At 49.0% G+C, this 19,849-nt stretch overlaps 2 protein-coding genes across 2 annotated transcripts; one reads left to right on the forward strand and one right to left on the reverse strand.

Annotated features, from left to right (window-relative positions):
- Positions 1–1,912: 1,912 nt before the first annotated feature.
- Positions 1,913–3,208, forward strand: LOC139055568 (uncharacterized). The gene has a single exon (XM_070533087.1). It carries the CDS (start codon positions 1,913–1,915, stop codon positions 3,128–3,130), a length of 1,218 nt encoding a protein of 405 aa, XP_070389188.1. The 3' UTR covers positions 3,131–3,208.
- An 11,683-nt stretch (positions 3,209–14,891) lies between these two features.
- Positions 14,892–17,110, reverse strand: LOC135899809 (thialysine N-epsilon-acetyltransferase-like). The gene has a single exon (XM_065429151.2). The coding sequence runs from the start codon at positions 16,844–16,846 to the stop codon at positions 16,322–16,324; it is 525 nt and encodes a 174-aa protein (XP_065285223.1). The 5' UTR covers positions 16,847–17,110; the 3' UTR covers positions 14,892–16,321.
- Between the last annotated feature and the right edge of the window lie 2,739 nt (positions 17,111–19,849).

A 19,849-nucleotide genomic window follows, 5' to 3' on the forward strand; every position in this document is an offset into this window, starting at 1 on the left:
CTGATAATGCGCCTTTGCCACAAGCTATTGCAAAGTACAGAACATTTATACGTTCCATGCCTTGTGTGAAGTTCGTTCCAAACGCGTCACGCGGATTATTGTTTTAGAAGACTGCTACGTTGGTCGCCGCAGTCGGCGCTGCGCTGAAATAAATGTAGGGACGATGGCATGGTTCGTTGGCCGCCGTCACTACATCTTGCACCACCATCCTCATCATCGTCATCAGGAACAGCAACGCACCGTGCCACGGGTCAAGGGATGTGACATATGCGCCACGTTGTCGGATAGCTGTGTTACTCTTCGTTACACGTTAGGGCACCTCCTCGCAAGGTACAGACCGTCGCTGAAGAAGCGAATCGTAGACCTACGTACGCTGATCGTAGACCTACGCACGCTGATCGTAGACCTACGCACGCTGTCACTGATTTGTGCACTTGGACATCGCTTTTAGAGCGCAGCTCTTTGGCGTCCGTTCCTGGGTTTCGCGTCGTCGTCGGCGTTGTCGTCGGCCTCGTAACCAGCTCCGCCCCCCTTTCATCCCCCCAGCGCTAGCAGCGACCGACTGATACCGCTGGATGCCGCTGACGCCGCTAGAGAGTCAAGATAACGTGACTGCATAGAACACCGTCGCCGCCATGCAGAAAGAGGAGGAAAGGGTCCCCCCTCCCCCTGTTCTTGTGTGGCGGATAGGGTGCTCTTCAGTTGCCGACGCGCCGGTTATTTCACGTAGGCCCCGGCACGTCGACGAATACGTGACCACCTTCCCACGGCTAGACCTGGTTCTTAGCGCTGCGGAAGCGAGGGTATCATATTGTTTGTGTCGGCATCGGCAGCGTTGTCCCTGAAACCAACTCCGCAGCTGGGGTTGACTCACTATCGGCGTCAGCGGCATCAGTCAGTCGCTGCTATCTCTTCCCTCCTCCCTTTATCGTGTTGTCCGCTTGCTGCGCGCGCTTCTTCCCCCATCGTTTGCCGCTGGGTGTACACGCCGGCCCCCTCCCCCCTCTTCCTGCGAGTCTCCGGTTGTCAAAGCGCCGGCTCGAACTTAATTCCTTTCTTCGCTCCTCCTCCAATGCAACCCCTGTGCGGTGGCAATCAGAGAGCCAGATCGGTGGCGGCGGATCTGTATATGTGCACCGCCCGAGCCGAAATTGCCGCTGCCGTTCGCCCTGTGCGGTGGCAATCAGAGAGCCAGATCGGTGGCGGCGGATCTGTATATGTGCACCGCCCGAGCCGAAATTGCCGCTGCCGTTCGCCACTGCGAAATTATCTGCCAGTTCTCTCTGAGCCATGAGCGAGACGACCGATGGAAGTCCTCCGTCTGCTGCTGCTGCTGCTGCTGCTGCTAAACGAGCTGCCAGAGCAGAGGCCCAGCGGCGTCGCCGTCAGAATCCAGAGGTGCGTGCCGCCGAAGCAGAAGCTTACCGTCGCCGCCGTCGAGATGATCCAGGAGTACGCGTCGCCGAAGCAGAGGCTAAGCGCCGCCGCCGAGAAGACCCTGCCGTTCGCGCCGCCGAAGCGGAGGCTCATCGCCGCCGTCGAGAGCAACCAGCAGTAAGCGAGGCTGAAGCAGAAGCTCATCGCCGCCGCCGAGAAGACCCTGCCGTTCGCACCGCCGAAGCGGAGGCTCATCGCCGCCGTCGAGAGGAAGGAAATCTCACTTATCGAGAGTCGGTTTGTTCCACAGCAGGAAGCAGAAGCTTCTTGCCCCGGTGGCATACGCTTGTTCTACTCCAACAAGGAATCTGATTACTACAACACAACAAAGGCCATAGTAGCACAGGATAATGCTGTACCATGCACGGCACAGGATACAATCGTTGGGTGTAGGTCTATGCAAGAGCAAACAGAGGCCATGCGTAAGGTCGAAACGTTACCCAAGGCCGAAATAGGAAATTTGCCAGCAAATTTAATGCTGTGCATTGGCAAGCCTTACATGATCACCCTCAACGTAAATGTTTCCGATGGCCTTGTTAATGGATCGGTGGGAACACTGAAATTCATCGAAAACGACACCCATGGGAAACCGCTACGCATATGGTTGCAGTTCGGGGAGCTTGGCTCCAAACTTGCGATCGGAACCGTAGCGGCCGCAAAATCACACCAGTTACGCAAGCTCAACAGAAACATTCAACCGAACTGGATACCGATTGAAAGGCGTACCGTCACCTGCGTTATCGATAAGAAGACGAAGGTATCGGTAAGATGCCAGCTTCCCGTTGTGCAGGCGAGCGCCATTACCATTCATAAATCCGAGGGTGGCACATATGATGAAGTCGTGTACTCCTACGCCAAGAATCATCCACAGAAGTTGGTATACGTGGCACTGAGTCGCGCTACAGACATCAACGGACTCTACCTGACCAATGTTGACAACGACTTCACATTCTACCACGGAAAAGCCAATCCGGACATAAAGCTAGCCGATGAATTTCGTCGGTTGCAATCCCACAAACTTGACACCATCACCGCCAAGTGCCTCGCCATGACTGAACAGCCGCACTACTTGTTGATCTCCGCTCTTAACGTACGCTGCCTTGCCGCACATGCCAAGGACGTACACCACGATCACATTCTGCGCCATTCCTCTGTACTTTGCTTTGCTGAAACCTGGATGGATCCCGAAGAGCCTCTCAAAATCATAGATTTCCTATATTGCTGTGGTGCTCGCAGAGACCACAACAGAGCGGCGGGAGTCGCTATCTACTTGCGCACAGGTCTCTCTGCCATACCAGTCGAAATGTTTGGCACGTCACATGAAGTTGGCGAACTGTGCGCCGCAAAGTTGCCCAACGGCTTGCTGGTAGTAGCTGCCTACTTCGCCCCTACCGCACTCACGAAAGACGTCGTGCACTTCCTGCAACTGGCATTAACCGTCCATCGATCCACACCGATGTTAGTAGTGGGGGACTTTAATGTTGACATAAAGACAAACAGCAATTTCCTAACACTTATGCGGGAGAACATCCCGTTCCTCTCGCTCGTAACGCGTCCCACGGCTGTGACAACCTCGCGAGGCACTTGTATAGATCTCGTCTTTGAGAATCAAGCATTGGTGTACCAAGTCGAACATATATCAGTCTATTTCTCCGACCACAAAGCTTCCTTCATGACTGTCAAGAACTGTTAGTAGAGTCTTTGTTAAAGGAATACGTGTGAAAAATAAAAAAAAAAAAATTCTGTGATAGCGCATACATGTGTTGCTCGATTTCTTTGCCTCAATCTATCGAAAAGGTGAAACAGCTTATTTGCTGCGCTCAAATTTCGCATTAGGAAGTAAAGTAATCGTCGGTAATTTTTTGTATTCTTTTTACACATTTTGAGATATTTCGCATATGCAAGAAATCTTCGGGCGCAGCCTTCTGCGCCGAATTTACATCAACATTTTACATCAACATCTACAGCTTCAGACCATTCTTATCGTCAAATATTGTGGAAAAGGTGCATCGCTGATATGAAATAGTGTCAAAATGTAGTAAAACATGCATATCTGCGCATACGTGCCGTGTTGTTACACCCTGAGGCGAGTCTATATCAGCGGCCGAACCACTTGAACAACGGCAAGTGTGATTCAGATAGGTATATTACGAGCTATTAACTCATTGTCGCTTTTCTTTAACTCCATCATACTTACCTTTTTAGCGTACCATAGAGCATTATTATTAGAGAAAACTGTGCTCGCATAAGTGCTCATTTGTAGGCCGTGTTATCTCACGAAATCGCGCGGATGCCATCGCTTACACGGCGTTGGCATACCTGAGCGAGGCTGTTAATTGTTTATGCTGCTGTGTACCGAAGACACACTCTCTTGTTTTCCGCTTGACGCAAAGGCAAACAGTGCATCTCTGAAATCGAGAAACGTGTCGACAAGCTACACGTACAGGCCATATACGTCGCGAATGCGGCCGACACCCTACAGGTACGGTGACGTACTGGTGTTGGCACAGCGTTGTGTCGCCGCCTACCGCTTATTGTGCACGTGTCGTGCAAATTGAAGTGTAGTTGATTTCAATTCGCTAAGGGCCGAACTGAATTATGAAAGCAGTTTCGTTCGACCTAACTGCTTACATTTCAGTTCCGCCGGTAGCGGTTGAACGAACTCGACCGCGCCAGGTTAACCTTCGATGAACAGGATCGACATTGGCTCAAACTTCGTGGGCACGGTTTGAGAGGGTTAAAGCTTGTGCATTTCCACTTGGTAGGCGTGTTTCACTCATATTGAGCACGGTCAGTTAAATATAGAAGCGAAGACGCCGTCGCCATTGTGTTGTCGGTTCGATGGCCGATCGTGCCGGCCTCGTTCGAATGATAGTCGGCACGCTGATTTTGTCGGTGCCGTCGACAAGAAAGGCGGTCGCAGTACAACTCGCGCTCGTCGGTTGCGTCGTTGTGGACCTTGTATGATAAAAAGGTTTCGGTGACGTACAATAGACGGTCAGTCGTTGGAGTGAGCGTCCTGGCGGTCTCGTATCGACCCAGTGTTGCCGCGCACGAGTACGTGCAGTCAGGGACGCGCTGCCACCACGAGCAAGTCAGGACCGACGCTGCAAGTAGACTTCGTCAGCAACGGGATGTACTTATTATTTTATTTTATTTCAAGATACAGTATATCACTGGTTGCACAAAGCCGCACAATCCACTGCTCAAAAAAATTACAGTGAAAGTCCGAGGATAGTTACACAAAAATAGGCGAGCAGTAGAACTCTTATTGTGTATCAGCGTACGGAGATAAAGCAGGTGGTACATTTAGGCGCTTAACATACGTGCCGAACACAATGCAACAGTACGCACTGAAAAAAGGTATATATACAAAAAACTGGCAGAGGCATAGCTCGGCTATGCCAGGATATACATACCGAAAGCTAAGGCATAGCATGGTTAGCCTTGGTTAATCTTGGTTGCACGTACCCCACGCGGAACAGACTACATCACTACATGCCTGACCTATACAAAACATCATATTGCGAAAATTGCCATAGCACACTAGACTTACATCACTTGCTCTGGCCGTGTGGTCGGACCCACGCAAACAAGGATCAAGACTCCGCCAGGCTACAAGAAGCGTTACGCAGCACGGACCTGGCGGAGCAGCTCTGGGCTGTCCAGCGAGCCCACGATGCGGCCAGGGAGTTACAACTCCCGGTCCCAACGTGGGAGTAGCCCGCTCTATGGGACCTTGCGCCCCGTAGCTCGCAGGACCTTTCTATAAAGTTACTCCATCCATCCATCCATCCATCTTGGTTGCAAGTCCAGGTTAGTCTGGTTGTCTAACTATATTGTGGCGTTTAGCCAGTCGTTCGGCGCGCTGTTCGTCCGTTTCCTGGGCCATTCGTTCCCTCTTCATCTCGTTCCGATGTCGATTCCAGGCCACCTCCTGCTTATCAGAATTGTCGCCGTCCATACTGCCGTCTCAGCTTTGGTTGCGGTGCAAGCGAGTTCTCCTTTTCCATCCTCCGATATGTTATCAGGCATGCGACGCAGCTGGTGAAGCGAGCGGAGGCGAGCGCAACGAAGAGGAACGCGTTGTGACGTCATACCAAACGGCGCCAGCGGAAAGGCGCGGCGCTGCGCAGCGGCGGAACACCTGTGGCTGGGTGCCACTAGTGGTGCATGCGCAGAAGGGACTAGGAAAGGAGAGACAGAAAGAAATATCCGCGTCGAGGCGCGCGTTGTGACCTCTTGCGCCGCCTCGGAGCACCGCCACGGCGAAATCGCAAGTTCGCGGCCAGTAAAGCTTTAATAATGATGACGTCACACCAGGAAAAATATTCATTGCGCGTTTGGCCAGAGTAGTGTTTCTTCTAGTAGCTGCACAAACATTTCAGGGGCGCTCTTTATAGTAATTACCGGATCTAATTTGGTCCACTCGCGCACTGCGATTAGGAAGGAATAGAAAAACATGTTATTGTGGCACGATAATTCCTGAAGTGTGACAGCATGTTTTTGACGTGTATGTCTGGAATGGTTGATACTTATAAAGACAGAGGGATCAATCTTAAAGCAATTGTGCAGCGGTAAGAATAAAAATTTCAAGCGAAGTACCTTTGCTCGATTGTTCAGCGTCGGGGGGTATGCACGATGCAGTAGTTCCGTTGGGTAATCGGTACTGCGGTATCTGTTGAGGATAAATGGGACGGCTTTGCACCACATGCATTCAAACATGGCTGCTTCATTTTTCATGTGCGGAAATCAGGCTATATTGGCGTATTCAAGAACTGGACGAATGAGGGTGACGTATGCCGGTTGTTTTGTGCTGGGGGTAGAATGAGGGAATGCCCGTTCTAGGAACAACAATTTGCTTCTAGCGTCTTTGCTGACATTCCGAGCATGCGTTGACCAGCTAAAATCTGAAGTTCTTGATAGGCCCAAGTATTGATACTCATGCGCTTAACGTAGTGGTACGTTATTAGTGCGATATTCAAAATTTATTGGCGCCTTTTCTTCGTAATTGTCATGGAAACAGCTTTATCTGTGTTCAGAACCATCTGCCATTTATTGCACTACTCCGCGACGCGGGTTAAGGGTTAAGGACGCGGCTATTTGTCACCCATGTGTAACGCACGGCTTTTTCATTAAATTTGCTAGACACCAATGAAAGGCGGCAACTACATGCCTCACGGTACAGTCCGGTAAACTCTAACGATGCCTTGGTCGCTTTCTCTTTTAAATTGGAGTTGCAGTCTTAAGCTGCGCTCGTTTTCGGCACCGCACCGACGTCGAGCTACCAGTAGAGTTAAACGCGGTACACTGCACGAGTGTTCGCAGAAGCGCGCGTCCGAGCGCTCGACCCTTCCAAAACATTTCGCGACTAATCCGCTAGGACAGGGTGCATGCGCCGCCACGCCATAATAGGCAGATTCTCAGCTTTGCCTTCAAGAAGATAACGTTTTCCGCGATTTGCAGCATGGAGGCTACACGGATCTGGTCAGCAAAGAGAATGCCGTTATATGCCTTAAAACGACGATTTTCATGAAGACGGCAGCGCAAGGGCTTCCACAGCACGAAATGACAGCAGTACAAACTCTATGAGTGCAAGCGACCATTCACTTTTGCTGGAGCAATTTTCGCATCCAGAAAGAGCCAAGCTTCCGCCTTCACGGGACAGCCACAAGGTGCAAAGAGAACCGGGCGATACAAAAAGCGTCGCGAGAAAGGAAGCAAGCTAAGCATCTGTTAACTTGAATGACGCCCAGATGAAAGAACTCATAAAAGCTAACCTTGCCCTAAAAGCTTTCTTTCACTCTCTTCTGACATAGCTCGACACTACACAGACTGCCGCTGTATACTGCCCAATATTCTAGCTTCTTTCTCCCATAGTCCCTGCATTACCTTTATTTTCTGTTTCTTTCTGAGAGCAGCTATTAGGCACCTGCTTCTGCGTTGAGCGTCGGCGTGCCACGGCGTCGTACCTCGTAACCGCGCGGACGAGCACAGCGAAAGATGAAAGCGAACGCGGAGCCCAGCGGGAGTTGAAAGAAGAGCGGGCGAGGAGAAAACTGCAGAGGAGGGCTACACTAAAGCATGAGGCGGAAAGTGGAGGAGGAGCGAGAAGGGTGTTTACCTGAGCTACTTGGTTCATTCTTCGAGCACTGTTCGAGGATTGTGTCCGTGTTCCTTAAGTTCTGCTGCTAAAGTCCTCGAATAACGGAAGAGGAGCGCAAGGGAAACGACCTGCGCATGCGCCTAATTTCTGGCCGCCAATTCTGCGCTTCCGAGGAAGGGTGGCGCGAGGTGGGGAGGTCTACGCTGATCCACGGTGTCAGCTGCTGATGTCAATCCGCGGTACCAGCGTGCGTAAAGGGCTAAATATAGTCCGACGTAGCATGAGCGCGCGCACACGTTACGTCACGTTTGCGAGAACAACAGCGTCTGCAGTTCGACCGATGGTTTGACGCAGTGACGCAGCCAGCGTAACCGGACGCAGCCAACGCGCTCCGACGTGTCGGGCGTCGAGCGACGCTCGCCCAAGCGCCGATAGCGTCGCTAATAACGGGGACCACTGCTCCTGCCAAGGGCGATAGCAAGTGGTTACGAGTAACGCTCCTTGTCACGCTTCATTTGGTGTAGCCGCACGATTTCCCTGAGAGGAAGGGCGTCTTGTCGTTTGTCGAACGAAATCGTGAGATGAAAAGCGTAGTGCCGTGCAAGACGGGCTGTGCGGCGATGATGGCTATACGATATGGCGCCTGAGTAGTTCGCGTCGTCTCGCCAAACTTGGTGCAGTTGTTACCGAGAAAACCGAACTCTCTTTTTACATGTACTTAGATAGGAGCACTCGAGCTAAAGCTTCCTCTTAACAGATCCTTAGTACTTGTGAAAAGCGTCAAAAGTTGCTTGCACAGATTCGCTTTGATGTACTAGTTGCGCTCATTGGCATACGTCTGCGGAAGGTATTTGTATCCGCACTACCCTATTTCCGCAAGTACCATAGCACAAACACGGCCGAATGTGAGCATAACTTTTTCCTTTGGTACATCAACAAGGTGGCTAAGAATTCACATACCACATACGCAAGCAGAATATTGCATTTAGAGGGAGGTAGCTCCCACAAATCGCTAATGGAGCCACGACTTTTCGAACTGCTAACATAGGACAACTTATAAAGCCCTAAAACTTGCTCTGGGTAATGTGCAATTTTCTTCTTGATATCTCATTCACTTTGTAAAAGAACATCAAGGTAATAATTATTAGTAAATTAATTTCAAGATTCCTAGATTTCCTTTAATGTACCCACTCGGCAAAGCTAGGCACAGATACCAGCAGCGAAATGTTTTGGAGCAATACGCCTATTCGTACGGTCAGCTTATAGAGGGTCACTCGCTAAGACCCCACGTAAAGAAAACGCGGAACCTATACTTATTTTCGCAAGCTATTTGCAGCGCAGTGGAATGTAGGGGCCACTTAACCAATCAGGATGGAGCGCATCAGAAGATAGTGTTCCTATATACGGGCCTGTTGCCCCCTGATAATAATGACAGGTGGCACTATCTATGTTAAGTATACTAAAATTTTGCTTGTTTATTTTTGTAGCAGGTGGGGTTGATCTCTTGTTCATATCTTTTTTTCTCTTTTTGGACGGGCTGCGCCCGTTCCAAAGAGACTGGCCGCCATTTCTCTTTCTACACACAAGCAGCCAAAATTAATCCGGAGCCCTCACCTACGACGTCCGCCATGTCTCATTGGAGACGTTCTCGTTCTCATGTTCGCTGCCTTCACTACGACATTACTGAATGATCTCGACTCGTGTGCACATAAGGAATGAGTCAAGCTATCCCGTTAGAGGGGTTCACAATTAATCGTCCTCGTCAGAAATGAGATCAGCACCACTGGTTGTTTCGTCTTCCAGAGGCGCTATAACGTAAAGCTATTCCAAACTGTGCTATACTAATTGTGCAATCAGCCCTCCGCGATCAGTCAAAAACTATTTTGGACCCCCCTCCCCTCCCCGCTTCGCCTGTTTGTCACGCGACGTCACGAAAACCACGATAGCTACCCATCTGATATGAGGTGTACACATTGATTATGCATGACTAGACACAACAAAAGAAAAATAGTTATTTCTCATTATCCGCCTTTTCACCATTAGCCCTCGGCTATTGGTGAGTGAATGAACGAGTGAAACAACTTTATTCCGTCCACAATAGACGCGAGTAAACTCAACGTTACCTGGGGCCCATTTGGGAACCATCAGATCAAACCTTACGGTGCTCTCGCGGGCCATCTGGACTGCCAGGACCAAAAGTTTTCGGTAAGCGCCCACTTCACCTGCCTGTCACGCGACGTCACAAAACCGCGAAAACTCACCGCATCAAAGTGACATGTACGCGTTAAAGATGCATTAATATGCCGAGTAAAACTGAATTTCTTCTCAATAGCCGCCGGCTGCCCCGTTCCGAAAAGAATAAAAGATGGCTGGCGCCGGTCGCTCAGGCAATGGCTACTCACACCTGCCCGAGAGCTTGGGTTTATTTGAGTACAATAAAATTGTGCGTGGCACTGTAACGTTTTCGAGCACTTTCATCACGTTTACGATGTCGCTCTGTTAACTCTTCTTTGCTGAGGATCCGTTTTAGCGTCATTCTTATAAACTTCTGTTGCATGCCGCCGCGATTTTTGACTAGCCACCGCAAGCTAAGTAAAGCAAAGCGGACCAATCCCAGACGCCGGCACCACCCTCTTCATCCGGTTATCGATCACCTGTGCACTGGCTCGGCCCCATCAAATCCCTCTCCACTTGAGCCTGCTCCTCGCTTCTTGTCAGCCAATTAGATAAAATAAGCCGCTAAGTGGAGGCGATCTTATTCCTTCTTAAAGCAAACAAGAATGACCTCCTATAAATGAGGAGTGTGTTTGATTGGTCTGTTCAGACAACACTGATGGACACCGACCTCTGCTTGCGCCGACGGTTACTCAAGTTTGACGTCAGGAGATTGGAATAAAAACATATGGGAATAGTTTTACGTTAATTATAGGGCCCCAGGTTGGTCAAAACCGCAAGACCTTGGTCAAAAGCATCGTCGATTATGTGGTGCAGTTATCTCATCTTCCTGACAGGGAACATGCTCCACATAGTTCTTCCACTTGTCACTTGCGCGATGCCTTGCGAAGCCAGAGGCTCCACGAGTTGAAGCTCTTGGAAGCTCTTGACGTCACTCCAAAGAAGCTCTATAGGGTTCTCTTGGCAGTGGTAGGGTGGCAGGCGCACAACCACGTGATCGGCAGCCTCAGCGATGCAGTCCACGGGATATCGCTCCCCGCCTGTGTTTACGCTTCCGACAAGCTTCATGAGCTCCGCTTTCATCATGTCGCTACACTACGCAACGCCTTCTCCCGACAGCCATTCCTGTATGTCCTTGTTGAGGCTGCTCATGCGCAGCAATTTATCCTGTTTCACAGAATGATATGGCACGTTATCCATGACGATAACACTATCTGGTGGTGGTTGTGAAAGAAGCTTCTGTGAGAACCACTTTTCGTAGTGGTCTCCGTTAATTTCCTCGTGGTAGTCACCCGCGCTCTTCTTAGCTCGGAAGACTTCCGCAGCGCCTTCGACAAAACCGCGTTCGTTGCCGCAGTGAGTCGCAGTCAGTCTGCCGCCTTTGCCACAGGGGTTCTGGACACCAGTAGAGAGTCCGGATCGACGTGCTTCGTGCGCAGACTGGATGGTACCGTCAGTCCACACCCGACTACGCGTGTGGTCGGCGTTGATCCACGTTTCATCGGTGAAAAAAATTGGCCTACCCAGGCGTCGCAGCTCCGCTATCTGCAGCAGCTACCGGGTGCAACACTGCACGATGTGCGTCGCCTCCATCAGCAGTGCATTCCGAGGCCGTTTCTTGTATCGGAAGCCGAGCTTCTTCAGCATCCTTTGCATGGTTTCTGTGGACACACTCGGAAGCGTGTCGTCCTCCTTAAAACGCTACACCGCCTTGGCGATCGTCAGAATCTCCCCTCCCTGGAAGCGGTTGTGCACCAGCCTTCGCAAGACGCTCAGGTCAAAACCGTTCAGCTTCCTTGTCAACTTACCGCCTTATCCACCACAACGCTTTTTCGGTGACAACACTCTGCCCGGCTTCACCGTATCCAATATCCACTGGTAGAGCATTCACTCACTCACCTGGGTGAGTTTTGCAGTCCTCTTGATAAGCGAATTCAAGCTTGAGCTGCCTCCGCACTCGACGCGAAGCCGCTTAAAGCTATCTGCTTCGCCATCTTGGGGAAACGGCGCACATTGCACGGACGGCACACACGGGACACAACCGAATCGGGCGACGCCATGTTGTCGAAAGACGACGCATCACCACCTTGTAACAGGCCTCCGAGGAGCTGTGTTCGTGCGGGTCGTACCTATGAGTTTCGCGACTGATTGAAAGCGCTCTCTATACTTTAAAATTGACGCCCAGAACTGTTTAAAATTTTTGTGTTTAATGCTTTAAAACTAGTCCTAAAGTGCTCAAATATTTGACGGACTATCTTCTGTCCTCCTGCAGCCCCAATTGGCTACTTTCCACAGCGCTGCAAACAGCTTGTGAAACGAAGTACAAGGACCCCATACAAGCATTTCTTGGCTCCCTAGTAATGGTATTGCTACGCATTCTTCTTTAATTTTAGGATTACCACGGAATCTATATTCCATAAATTGTACCACCCTTCAAGCTTTTCATACAACCCACTGCCCTCAAGGTAACAATAACAAAGTAAGTAATGGGCTGCAACCACGTTAACTGAAGATGTTACTCATTACGTAACTCATTCTCAAAAGTTTTCAGAGCAACTTAAGCGACGGCAAAGTACTTCCGCCTCGCCGTAGAGCTGGCATGGACAGACTTGTGTCTCACGGTAATAGTGTCCTTATATATATATATATATATATATATATATATATATATATATATATATATATATATATATATATATATATAGTCTAAAAGTGGCACCCTCTATACTTGGCGTACCATGTAACTTTACCCAGAGCTTAAACATATGCCGATGCACTCTAACAGGACGCGACCAAATGCATGTTTCTGACTACTGTATACAGTAAGCCACAGTATCTTTTGTATTCTGCTTACTTTCATTATTAAGATTCCGTCACCAAATTCTAAAGCAACGAGTTAGGCAAAAAGTTCCAAATACAAATCTGTATTGAGGTATAAACACGTGCGATCAAACAGTTTGTAGCTTTCTATATATGAAGTATTAGTATTTTCTCGCTTGCTGCAGATGCCAGCGAAATGAAAAAAATAAAAAATACCACGTGGCATGCCCGTTTGCGCGCTTTGATTGCAGTGCTCCGAACCGTTCCACGTACACCAAGGCACAAAATATTACGGACCATGAAATGTGAGAAAAAGCTTAATATCTCCGCAACCTCGCTACGCAGCCTGGTATTTGCATTTCAGGCTTCGACTATAATATGCTAACAACATTGTTTTATGCAGTTTTACTGTCTATTTTCACAGGCTGCTTTGTAATTAAACGTTTCCTGAGATCCTGTGGTCCGTAGACTTCTGTGGCCGGGTGTACAAACGAGCATAGCATTAAGCCGTGTGTGCTGTCGCTTAAACGACGAAAAGGTAACCGTTATCGAAGCGGATGTGCTAACAGTTGCTGGTATCAATCGCACAGCCAACGCCTGCGTTCCTGCCCTGTAGATTTAAATACCCAATGTATGGAAAGTTAGAAACAGTTTATTCGGTCGTAAAGCACGCGGCAAAGCATTCCATAATTGGAATGCTTTGCCTAACTACGTTGCTCCACAAGGAGGTTAATTATTTGGCTATGATTATGCAATTAGGCAGAATACAAGAAATAGTGCTACTCACTCCAATACAACAAGTACAAGTAAGCAACATCTACTTGGTTGCGTAGTCTTAGAGTGCTTGGGCATATCTTTAAACTCTGGCTAAATTTATTTACGTGTCCTGTACATATGAATGCAGTAAAGAGAAATTGTTAATGTTGCCTTCCTAACGTTTTCTTTCTTCCTTATTATTATTGGTTTTTTTTTTGCTTTTTTAACTCTCATGAAAAGAGGTCCCCCAACCATAACTGTAGGACAAGAAAACCGTAGATAACCACGAATTTGCGGTTCTCAACTTTCTAAACACGCTTGGGGCCCATCGAAAAATGACGTCGCTGTATGCAATGGTTGTCCGATGCAAATTGAGCGAAGCTTTAGAAATATGCAAATGCCACGCATCTGTACAGAGCCAAGCTAATGTTGTTGGCCGTCGCTTGCAGACAATGATACGATTATTGCATTCCGCCTAATTTCACAATTATTCGTAATTAATCGAATGCTCAAATATAATAAGAAGAAAAGTGTGAATCAGGAAATTGTAGAGCAACTTGAAAATCTTGCGATCCAGGTTTTCATGGCTCAACACGTGTTTCATAAAGGTGTTTTTCCAACCATGACAGAAGCCCGCGAATAAATGAAAAGTGCCTCGAGGCGCTGTAATGGGGCGGCAATATTGCGTAATTAGGCGGAATGCGAAAAATACAGAAAGAAAGAAAAAGATAACTAATCTGAGTGTCTCCAAGCGATGGAACAACATTACTTAGGTTCGGTCCAGCGACCTGGCACCCGAATATCTTTAAAGTTTGGCTCCTGTTGCGTGGGACAACCGCTGCATATTTGTTTCACCTCCGGACAACCATCAGTTGAACTTCGCATCTCGAAGAGGCAACGACGAGTGTCGATTGAGCTCCTGAACAACACTTTGCTCCGTGGTGTACGCCGTCTAAATCATGGATCCCTGACATCAGGGAGGTGCGACGAAACGCGGACGCATTTGTGTCGCATTTACCGCTAAATCAGCACTGAATGCTTTCTTGCTTGTTTTTTTTTAAACTATTTATTATATCAAAGATTGTAAGGAGAGTGTTTATGCCGTGCATATCTCACAAGCCGCGTTGTTGTTGGTTCCCCGTTCACACCCCACTAGCGATTTCGAAGACGAGGTCGGCACCTCCCAACGTCCTGCAAATTTTCATCATACTTTCTACGTATTGCCAGAGTCTCTCTAAGCATTGAAAGACTCTCGTTTTACGCGCAGCAGAACACCCTCGTTCAGGTTGGCGCGAAGCTCCTCCCCGGTGTGATGCGGCTGTTGCGTCACACCCTCGCCGCATAAATTATCTTTAAAATTTGGTTTTTGTCCTAATGTTTAAGAAATATGAGAGGCATTATTTAGATCACCCCGTATGCTACAGCGTCGGAAAGCCGCGATTTGCAGACGAAGAATTAGTTTTTTTAACTATTGATATAAGATAAAAGAAAGAGACATAGTCGCCTCATAATGGTGACGGCTACTCCTTTTCTTACAGCGGAAACAACAATAAAAAAAAGGAAGAAAATGAGAAGAAATCACGCCTTAGGTTCGGAATTCCACAGTACACAGTCCTATACAACAATGAACATATTAATATGAAAGTCAAATGCAAGTTGCACCACAAATGAGTTTGTAAACAGTCACAAACACGCACAAACGCCTGTGGTGTAGATTTCGATGAACATATGAGCAGATGAGGAATTACATAAGAGTTAAAATAACGCACGCACAGAATACAAAAAAAAGTATAACACGTAATATACAAGCATTAATATTTACAAATAATACGAGCAAGTTACAGTAACATTGCGTGATTATTCTGTGCAGTATCTAGTACTTGTTAAGGATGCCCGTTTCTTCGTAAAAGTGCCTACGTGCGTTCAATGCTTTTCGCTTTGCTGTTTTCGATGGCCATGGGCCAAGCAATTTTGCGAGTGAAAGAGGCCGGAGAGGATCAATGGAGTGTAGCTCTTGTTCTAGCTGCCGCCATTGCATCGCCTACACGGGGCACTTGAGGAGCAGACGGCGAACATCCTCATCGTCGTGGCCACAGTAGCAAGCCGGGGAAGGAGCCCGTTTGATGCGATATAGGAAATGTTCGGTGCATGAAGTCCCAAAGCGCAGTCGATGAAGTAGTGTCTGGGTACTTTTCGGAAGTTCTGCATCCAGCTGGCATTTGAGTCGACGGTCCACTTCGCAAATAATTATTTCCTTAGTATTAAAATTTTCATTAAACCAAGTTGAGAATTTGGATTAATCTTTCACCGCATAGTTTTAATGCGAAGCTTTAGGTCGGGAGCGCTCATCTGCAAAGAGGGGAACGCAGAAATCGTTTTTCTATTCCAAGGCTAATGATGCGGTTAGTTGCATCTAAAAGCAAAAAATAAAATCTAGTAAGAAAAAGTTGTACAAGTCAACAATTCGGACTAAGTAATAAAATAAGAGTATTACAATTCTATAAACTGCACATGGATAACACACACACACAAAACATCTACTGTGCGCAACTGAAAAATACACTCCTAATTTGGGAAACTTTTTTCGAAACCCTCATAAATATTGCAACAGTTAACGTAACCTGCTAATATATCTGTCCGCTCGAAGTGCTCTAACACGTCGAGTTTACCGAACTGTGGCATGTGTTTTTGGTGCAGAGTTGCGGGTTCTTAAACTTGAGACAAGGTTATCTTGGTTTTTTATCAAATTTTTTCTCTAACGTGGAAACGTAGCCGGCAAAGGTGAGTGCACGAAAGCGTTTCTACTTCAACCTATACGAATACAGCTGCTGTGGCCGGAAATGGAATAAGCTACCTCTTCCCCAGAACTTTCCACACGGGTCAGTGGGCCACAGTGGCGCTTAGTAAGCTGTATATACTCGTGCAAAGTAGGGATCGCGGGGGCACAATTTTAAGCAGCGACGAAAAAAATATTCCACAGAAAAACAACTTGAAGCAACGCGAATAACATTTTCAGCACGAACCGTCCTAAGCGCTTAGAAAAGAGCCGCAGGGACCAGCGGAGAACCTGAGGTGCTGGTAACCACGCGAGCGCGTGATGTTGGTGGCGCCCCGCTTGGCGTAGAACTCCAGCGACGGCGCGTTCCAGTCGAGCACCTCGAAGTTGAGCACCTCGCACGAGCGCCGGAGTCCGTGCTCGGCGACCGAGCGCCACAGCGCCAGGCCGACGCCCCGACCTCGTTGCGCGGGCTGCACGTACAGGTCCTCCATGTAGGCGACGCGCTCGAGGGTCAGCGGGTCGAAAACGATGAAGTAGAGAACGAAGCCGATGACGCGCTCGCCGTCACACTGGCCGTCGCTCCCGCCTGCCGCCGTGGTCGCCACGTTCGCACAAGCCCAGCGCCGTTCGTCGTCCGAGAAGAGGTGCTCGTCGAGATCGGTGACGGTCGACCTGACTTGGTCCAGCATCCGCTCGTAGTCGGCCAACTCGCGGATCAGGCCCAGTATGGCGGCGCAGTCCTTGCGCTCGGCCTGTCTGACCTTGAACGACATTTCAACGACGTCGTCCCCTTCTCGCGTTTCCGGCTACGCGAAACACGCGATCGCGAGATGCAGCCGGCGACAAGCGAGCCTTCCGTGTTAAGATGCCGTCTGCTGCAACGCGGGTACGAAGCCTCCGTTTGCCGTTGGCGTTGTCGCGTCCCATGGCTAAACTCGTGCCAGACAGCCAGAGCCCTCTGTGGAGCTTCGCGGAGAGCTTTGATGAAAATGGCGACGCCTAAAAACCATGCTGGAGGACCCGCAGTTTCTGTTCGGCGGTTCGCGGAAACGAGGAGGCGAATCTCTAGAGAAAAGGGAAAGCAAGCGCCGCTGTCGAGACGAAACTATCAAGCGATTGGGATATAGGTGATGGCAGAGTCGATATGCGCCGCACGGAGAGCTGGAGATGCGCCAGAGCCGGTCGCCTTATCGTGCAGCGTTCAAATACATAAAGCGCCGGCGACGACAGCTACGTGGATGGCTGTGAAGGAGATCGGTAGGCTTTCGGCCAAAGCTATTGCATGAAAAGAATGAGGTTGTGATGTGTTCAATACGAATTCGAATAACTGAATATTGTCGCATCTTAAGAATAAAATTATGAGGCAGGGTGTCAAACCAGTGCTGAACAAATATATATATATATATATATATATATATATATATATATATATATATATAGAAAAGGGCGCGTTATATTTTCCAATCTAATAACTAAACCGGCACGTTGATGGGTATTTTGTTCACTCCGGAGCGAAATCGAGATTAAGGTAACTAAGAAAGACACCGGCAGAAGTCATAATGACTGTCGACGTTAATGCAATGAGGGGAACATAGTCAAGCAACATAGCCTTAGCTAACCACTATGTAATTATCAAGAGACGTCTTGGTGACTCCACTTCAGCGACTTCTTCAGCGACGTACAGGAGGCCGTGACGACACAGCGACGGCGCTGGTGGAGCGGACAGTGGCTACGGTCGGCGAGGCGACACTCGACCGCTGACGATCGCTTCGGCGATTTTCTTCTATGGCCCAATTACTGGCCAGTGCGATGTTAATGCGGCGACCACGACTGTCGGCCTTGCGTTGTCGCCACCGGTAACGCCTTCATGCGAACGCCTTCCGCCACGTACCGGACTTCCTCATCCTCGCACGACCGCTCCTGGTTCCAGAAGAACGATTTCTCGACGAGCGATGGCTGCGCTCGAAACCTCAGCAGTCACGCAGGCATTACGGAATCAGGGTGTAGACGAGCCGTATGTAAAAATACTGAAAGATATCTATAGCGGCTCCACAGCCACTGTAGTCCTCCATAAAGAAAGCAACAAAATCCCAATAAAGAAAGGCGTCAGGCAGGGAGATACGATCTCTCCAATGCTATTCACAGCGTGTTTACAGGAGGTATTCAGAGACCTGGATTGGGAAGAAATGGGGATAAAAGTTAATGGAGAATACCTTAGTAACTTGCGATTCGCTGATGATATTGCCTTGCTTAGTAACTCAGGGGACCAACTGCAATGCATGCTCACTGACCTCGAGAGGCAAAGCAGAAGAGTGGGTCTAAAAATTAATCTGCAGAAAACTAAAGTAATGTATAACAGTCTCGGAAGAGAACAGCAATTTACCATAGGAAGCGAGGCACTGGAAGTCGTAAGGGAATACATCTACTTAGGGCAGGTAGTGACTGCGGATCCGGATCATGAGACGGAAATAATCAGAAGAATAAGAATGGGCTGGGGTGCGTTTGGCAGGCATTCTCAGATCATGAACAGCAGGTTGCCATTATCCCTCAAGAGAAAAGTGTATAATAGCTGTGTCTTACCAGTACTCACCTACGGGGCAGAAACCTGGAGGCTTACGAAAAGCATTCTACTCAAATTGAGGACGACGCAACGAGCTATGGAAAGAAGAATGATAGGTGTAACATTAAGGGATAAGAAAAGAGCAGATTGGGTGAGGGAACAAACGCGAGTTAATGACATCTTAGTTGAAATCAAGAAAAAGAAATGTGCATGGGCAGGACATGTAATGAGGAGGGAAGATAACCGATGGTCATTAAGGGTTACGGACTGGATTCCAAGGGAAGGGAAGCGTAGCAGGGGGCGGCAGAAAGTTAGGTGGGCGGATGAGATTAAGAAGTTTGCAGGGACGGCATGGCCACAATTAGTACATGACCGGGGTTGTTGGAGAAATATGGGAGAGGCCTTTGCCCTGCAGTGGGCGTGACCAGGCTGATGATGATGATGATGATGATGATGATGATGATGATGATGATGATGATGATGATGATGATGATGGCTGCGCTGCTTTACCATGGTCGTGGGCGGCTGCTGTCGGATTCGCGGACGAGCGTCTCGATCTCTGCTGTGTCTACGGCCGCGGATCCGTGATGGCTGACGATGGAGAGTTGAGACTGAAGCTTGGCCCTCGGACGTCGACTTCTGGCTTCCGTGAAGCCGCCGCGTGGCCTCCTTTAGCGTCATCTGCTTCGACCTCCTCGCCCGGCACAGTTCCACAGCGTTCATTCCCGCCGCCTCTCGCGTCAGCGTGGGAGTGCAACTTGTATCTCGGCAACACCCGACGCCGTGACCTGCAGCAGCAACTTCCTGACCTTCGAAGTTCGCTCGACCATCCGGGGCGGAGACCCATGGCTCTCGCTCGGCGGCCGTTCCTTCGCAACGGCGCTAACCTGTCTCCCCGAAACAACTTCCGGCAAAGCAAGGTGCTCGATCGCGGCTAGCACGAAAGGCGGCGATTGTCCTCGTCTCCTTTCCCATCGAAGCACGCAGAGCCTAGAGGGCCGATGATCAGGGGCCCTATAACGGTAAAACTATTCCAATTTGTTTCTATTCCAGTCTCCTGACGTCAAATTTTCGTAACCGCCGATGCAAGGATCGGGCGGTCCCCCGCAGGGTCGTCTAAACAGAGCAATCAAACGCTCTCCTCGTTCATAGGAAGTCACTTTTGTTGCTTGAAAAACAAATAGCATTGCCTCCACTTAGCGGCTTTTCTTATCTA

The sequence above is a fragment of the Dermacentor albipictus genome, chromosome 2 (genome assembly GCF_038994185.2).
Source record: "Dermacentor albipictus isolate Rhodes 1998 colony chromosome 2, USDA_Dalb.pri_finalv2, whole genome shotgun sequence".
In the NCBI taxonomy this organism is placed as follows: domain Eukaryota; kingdom Metazoa; phylum Arthropoda; class Arachnida; order Ixodida; family Ixodidae; genus Dermacentor; species Dermacentor albipictus.

Bases quoted from the DNA above. Each gene is read 5' to 3' on its own strand.
- LOC139055568 (XM_070533087.1), top strand. From the start codon at position 1,913: ATGCTGTGCATTGGCAAGCCTTACATGATCACCCTCAACGTAAATGTT.
- LOC135899809 (XM_065429151.2), bottom strand. From the start codon at position 16,846: ATGTCGTTCAAGGTCAGACAGGCCGAGCGCAAGGACTGCGCCGCCATA.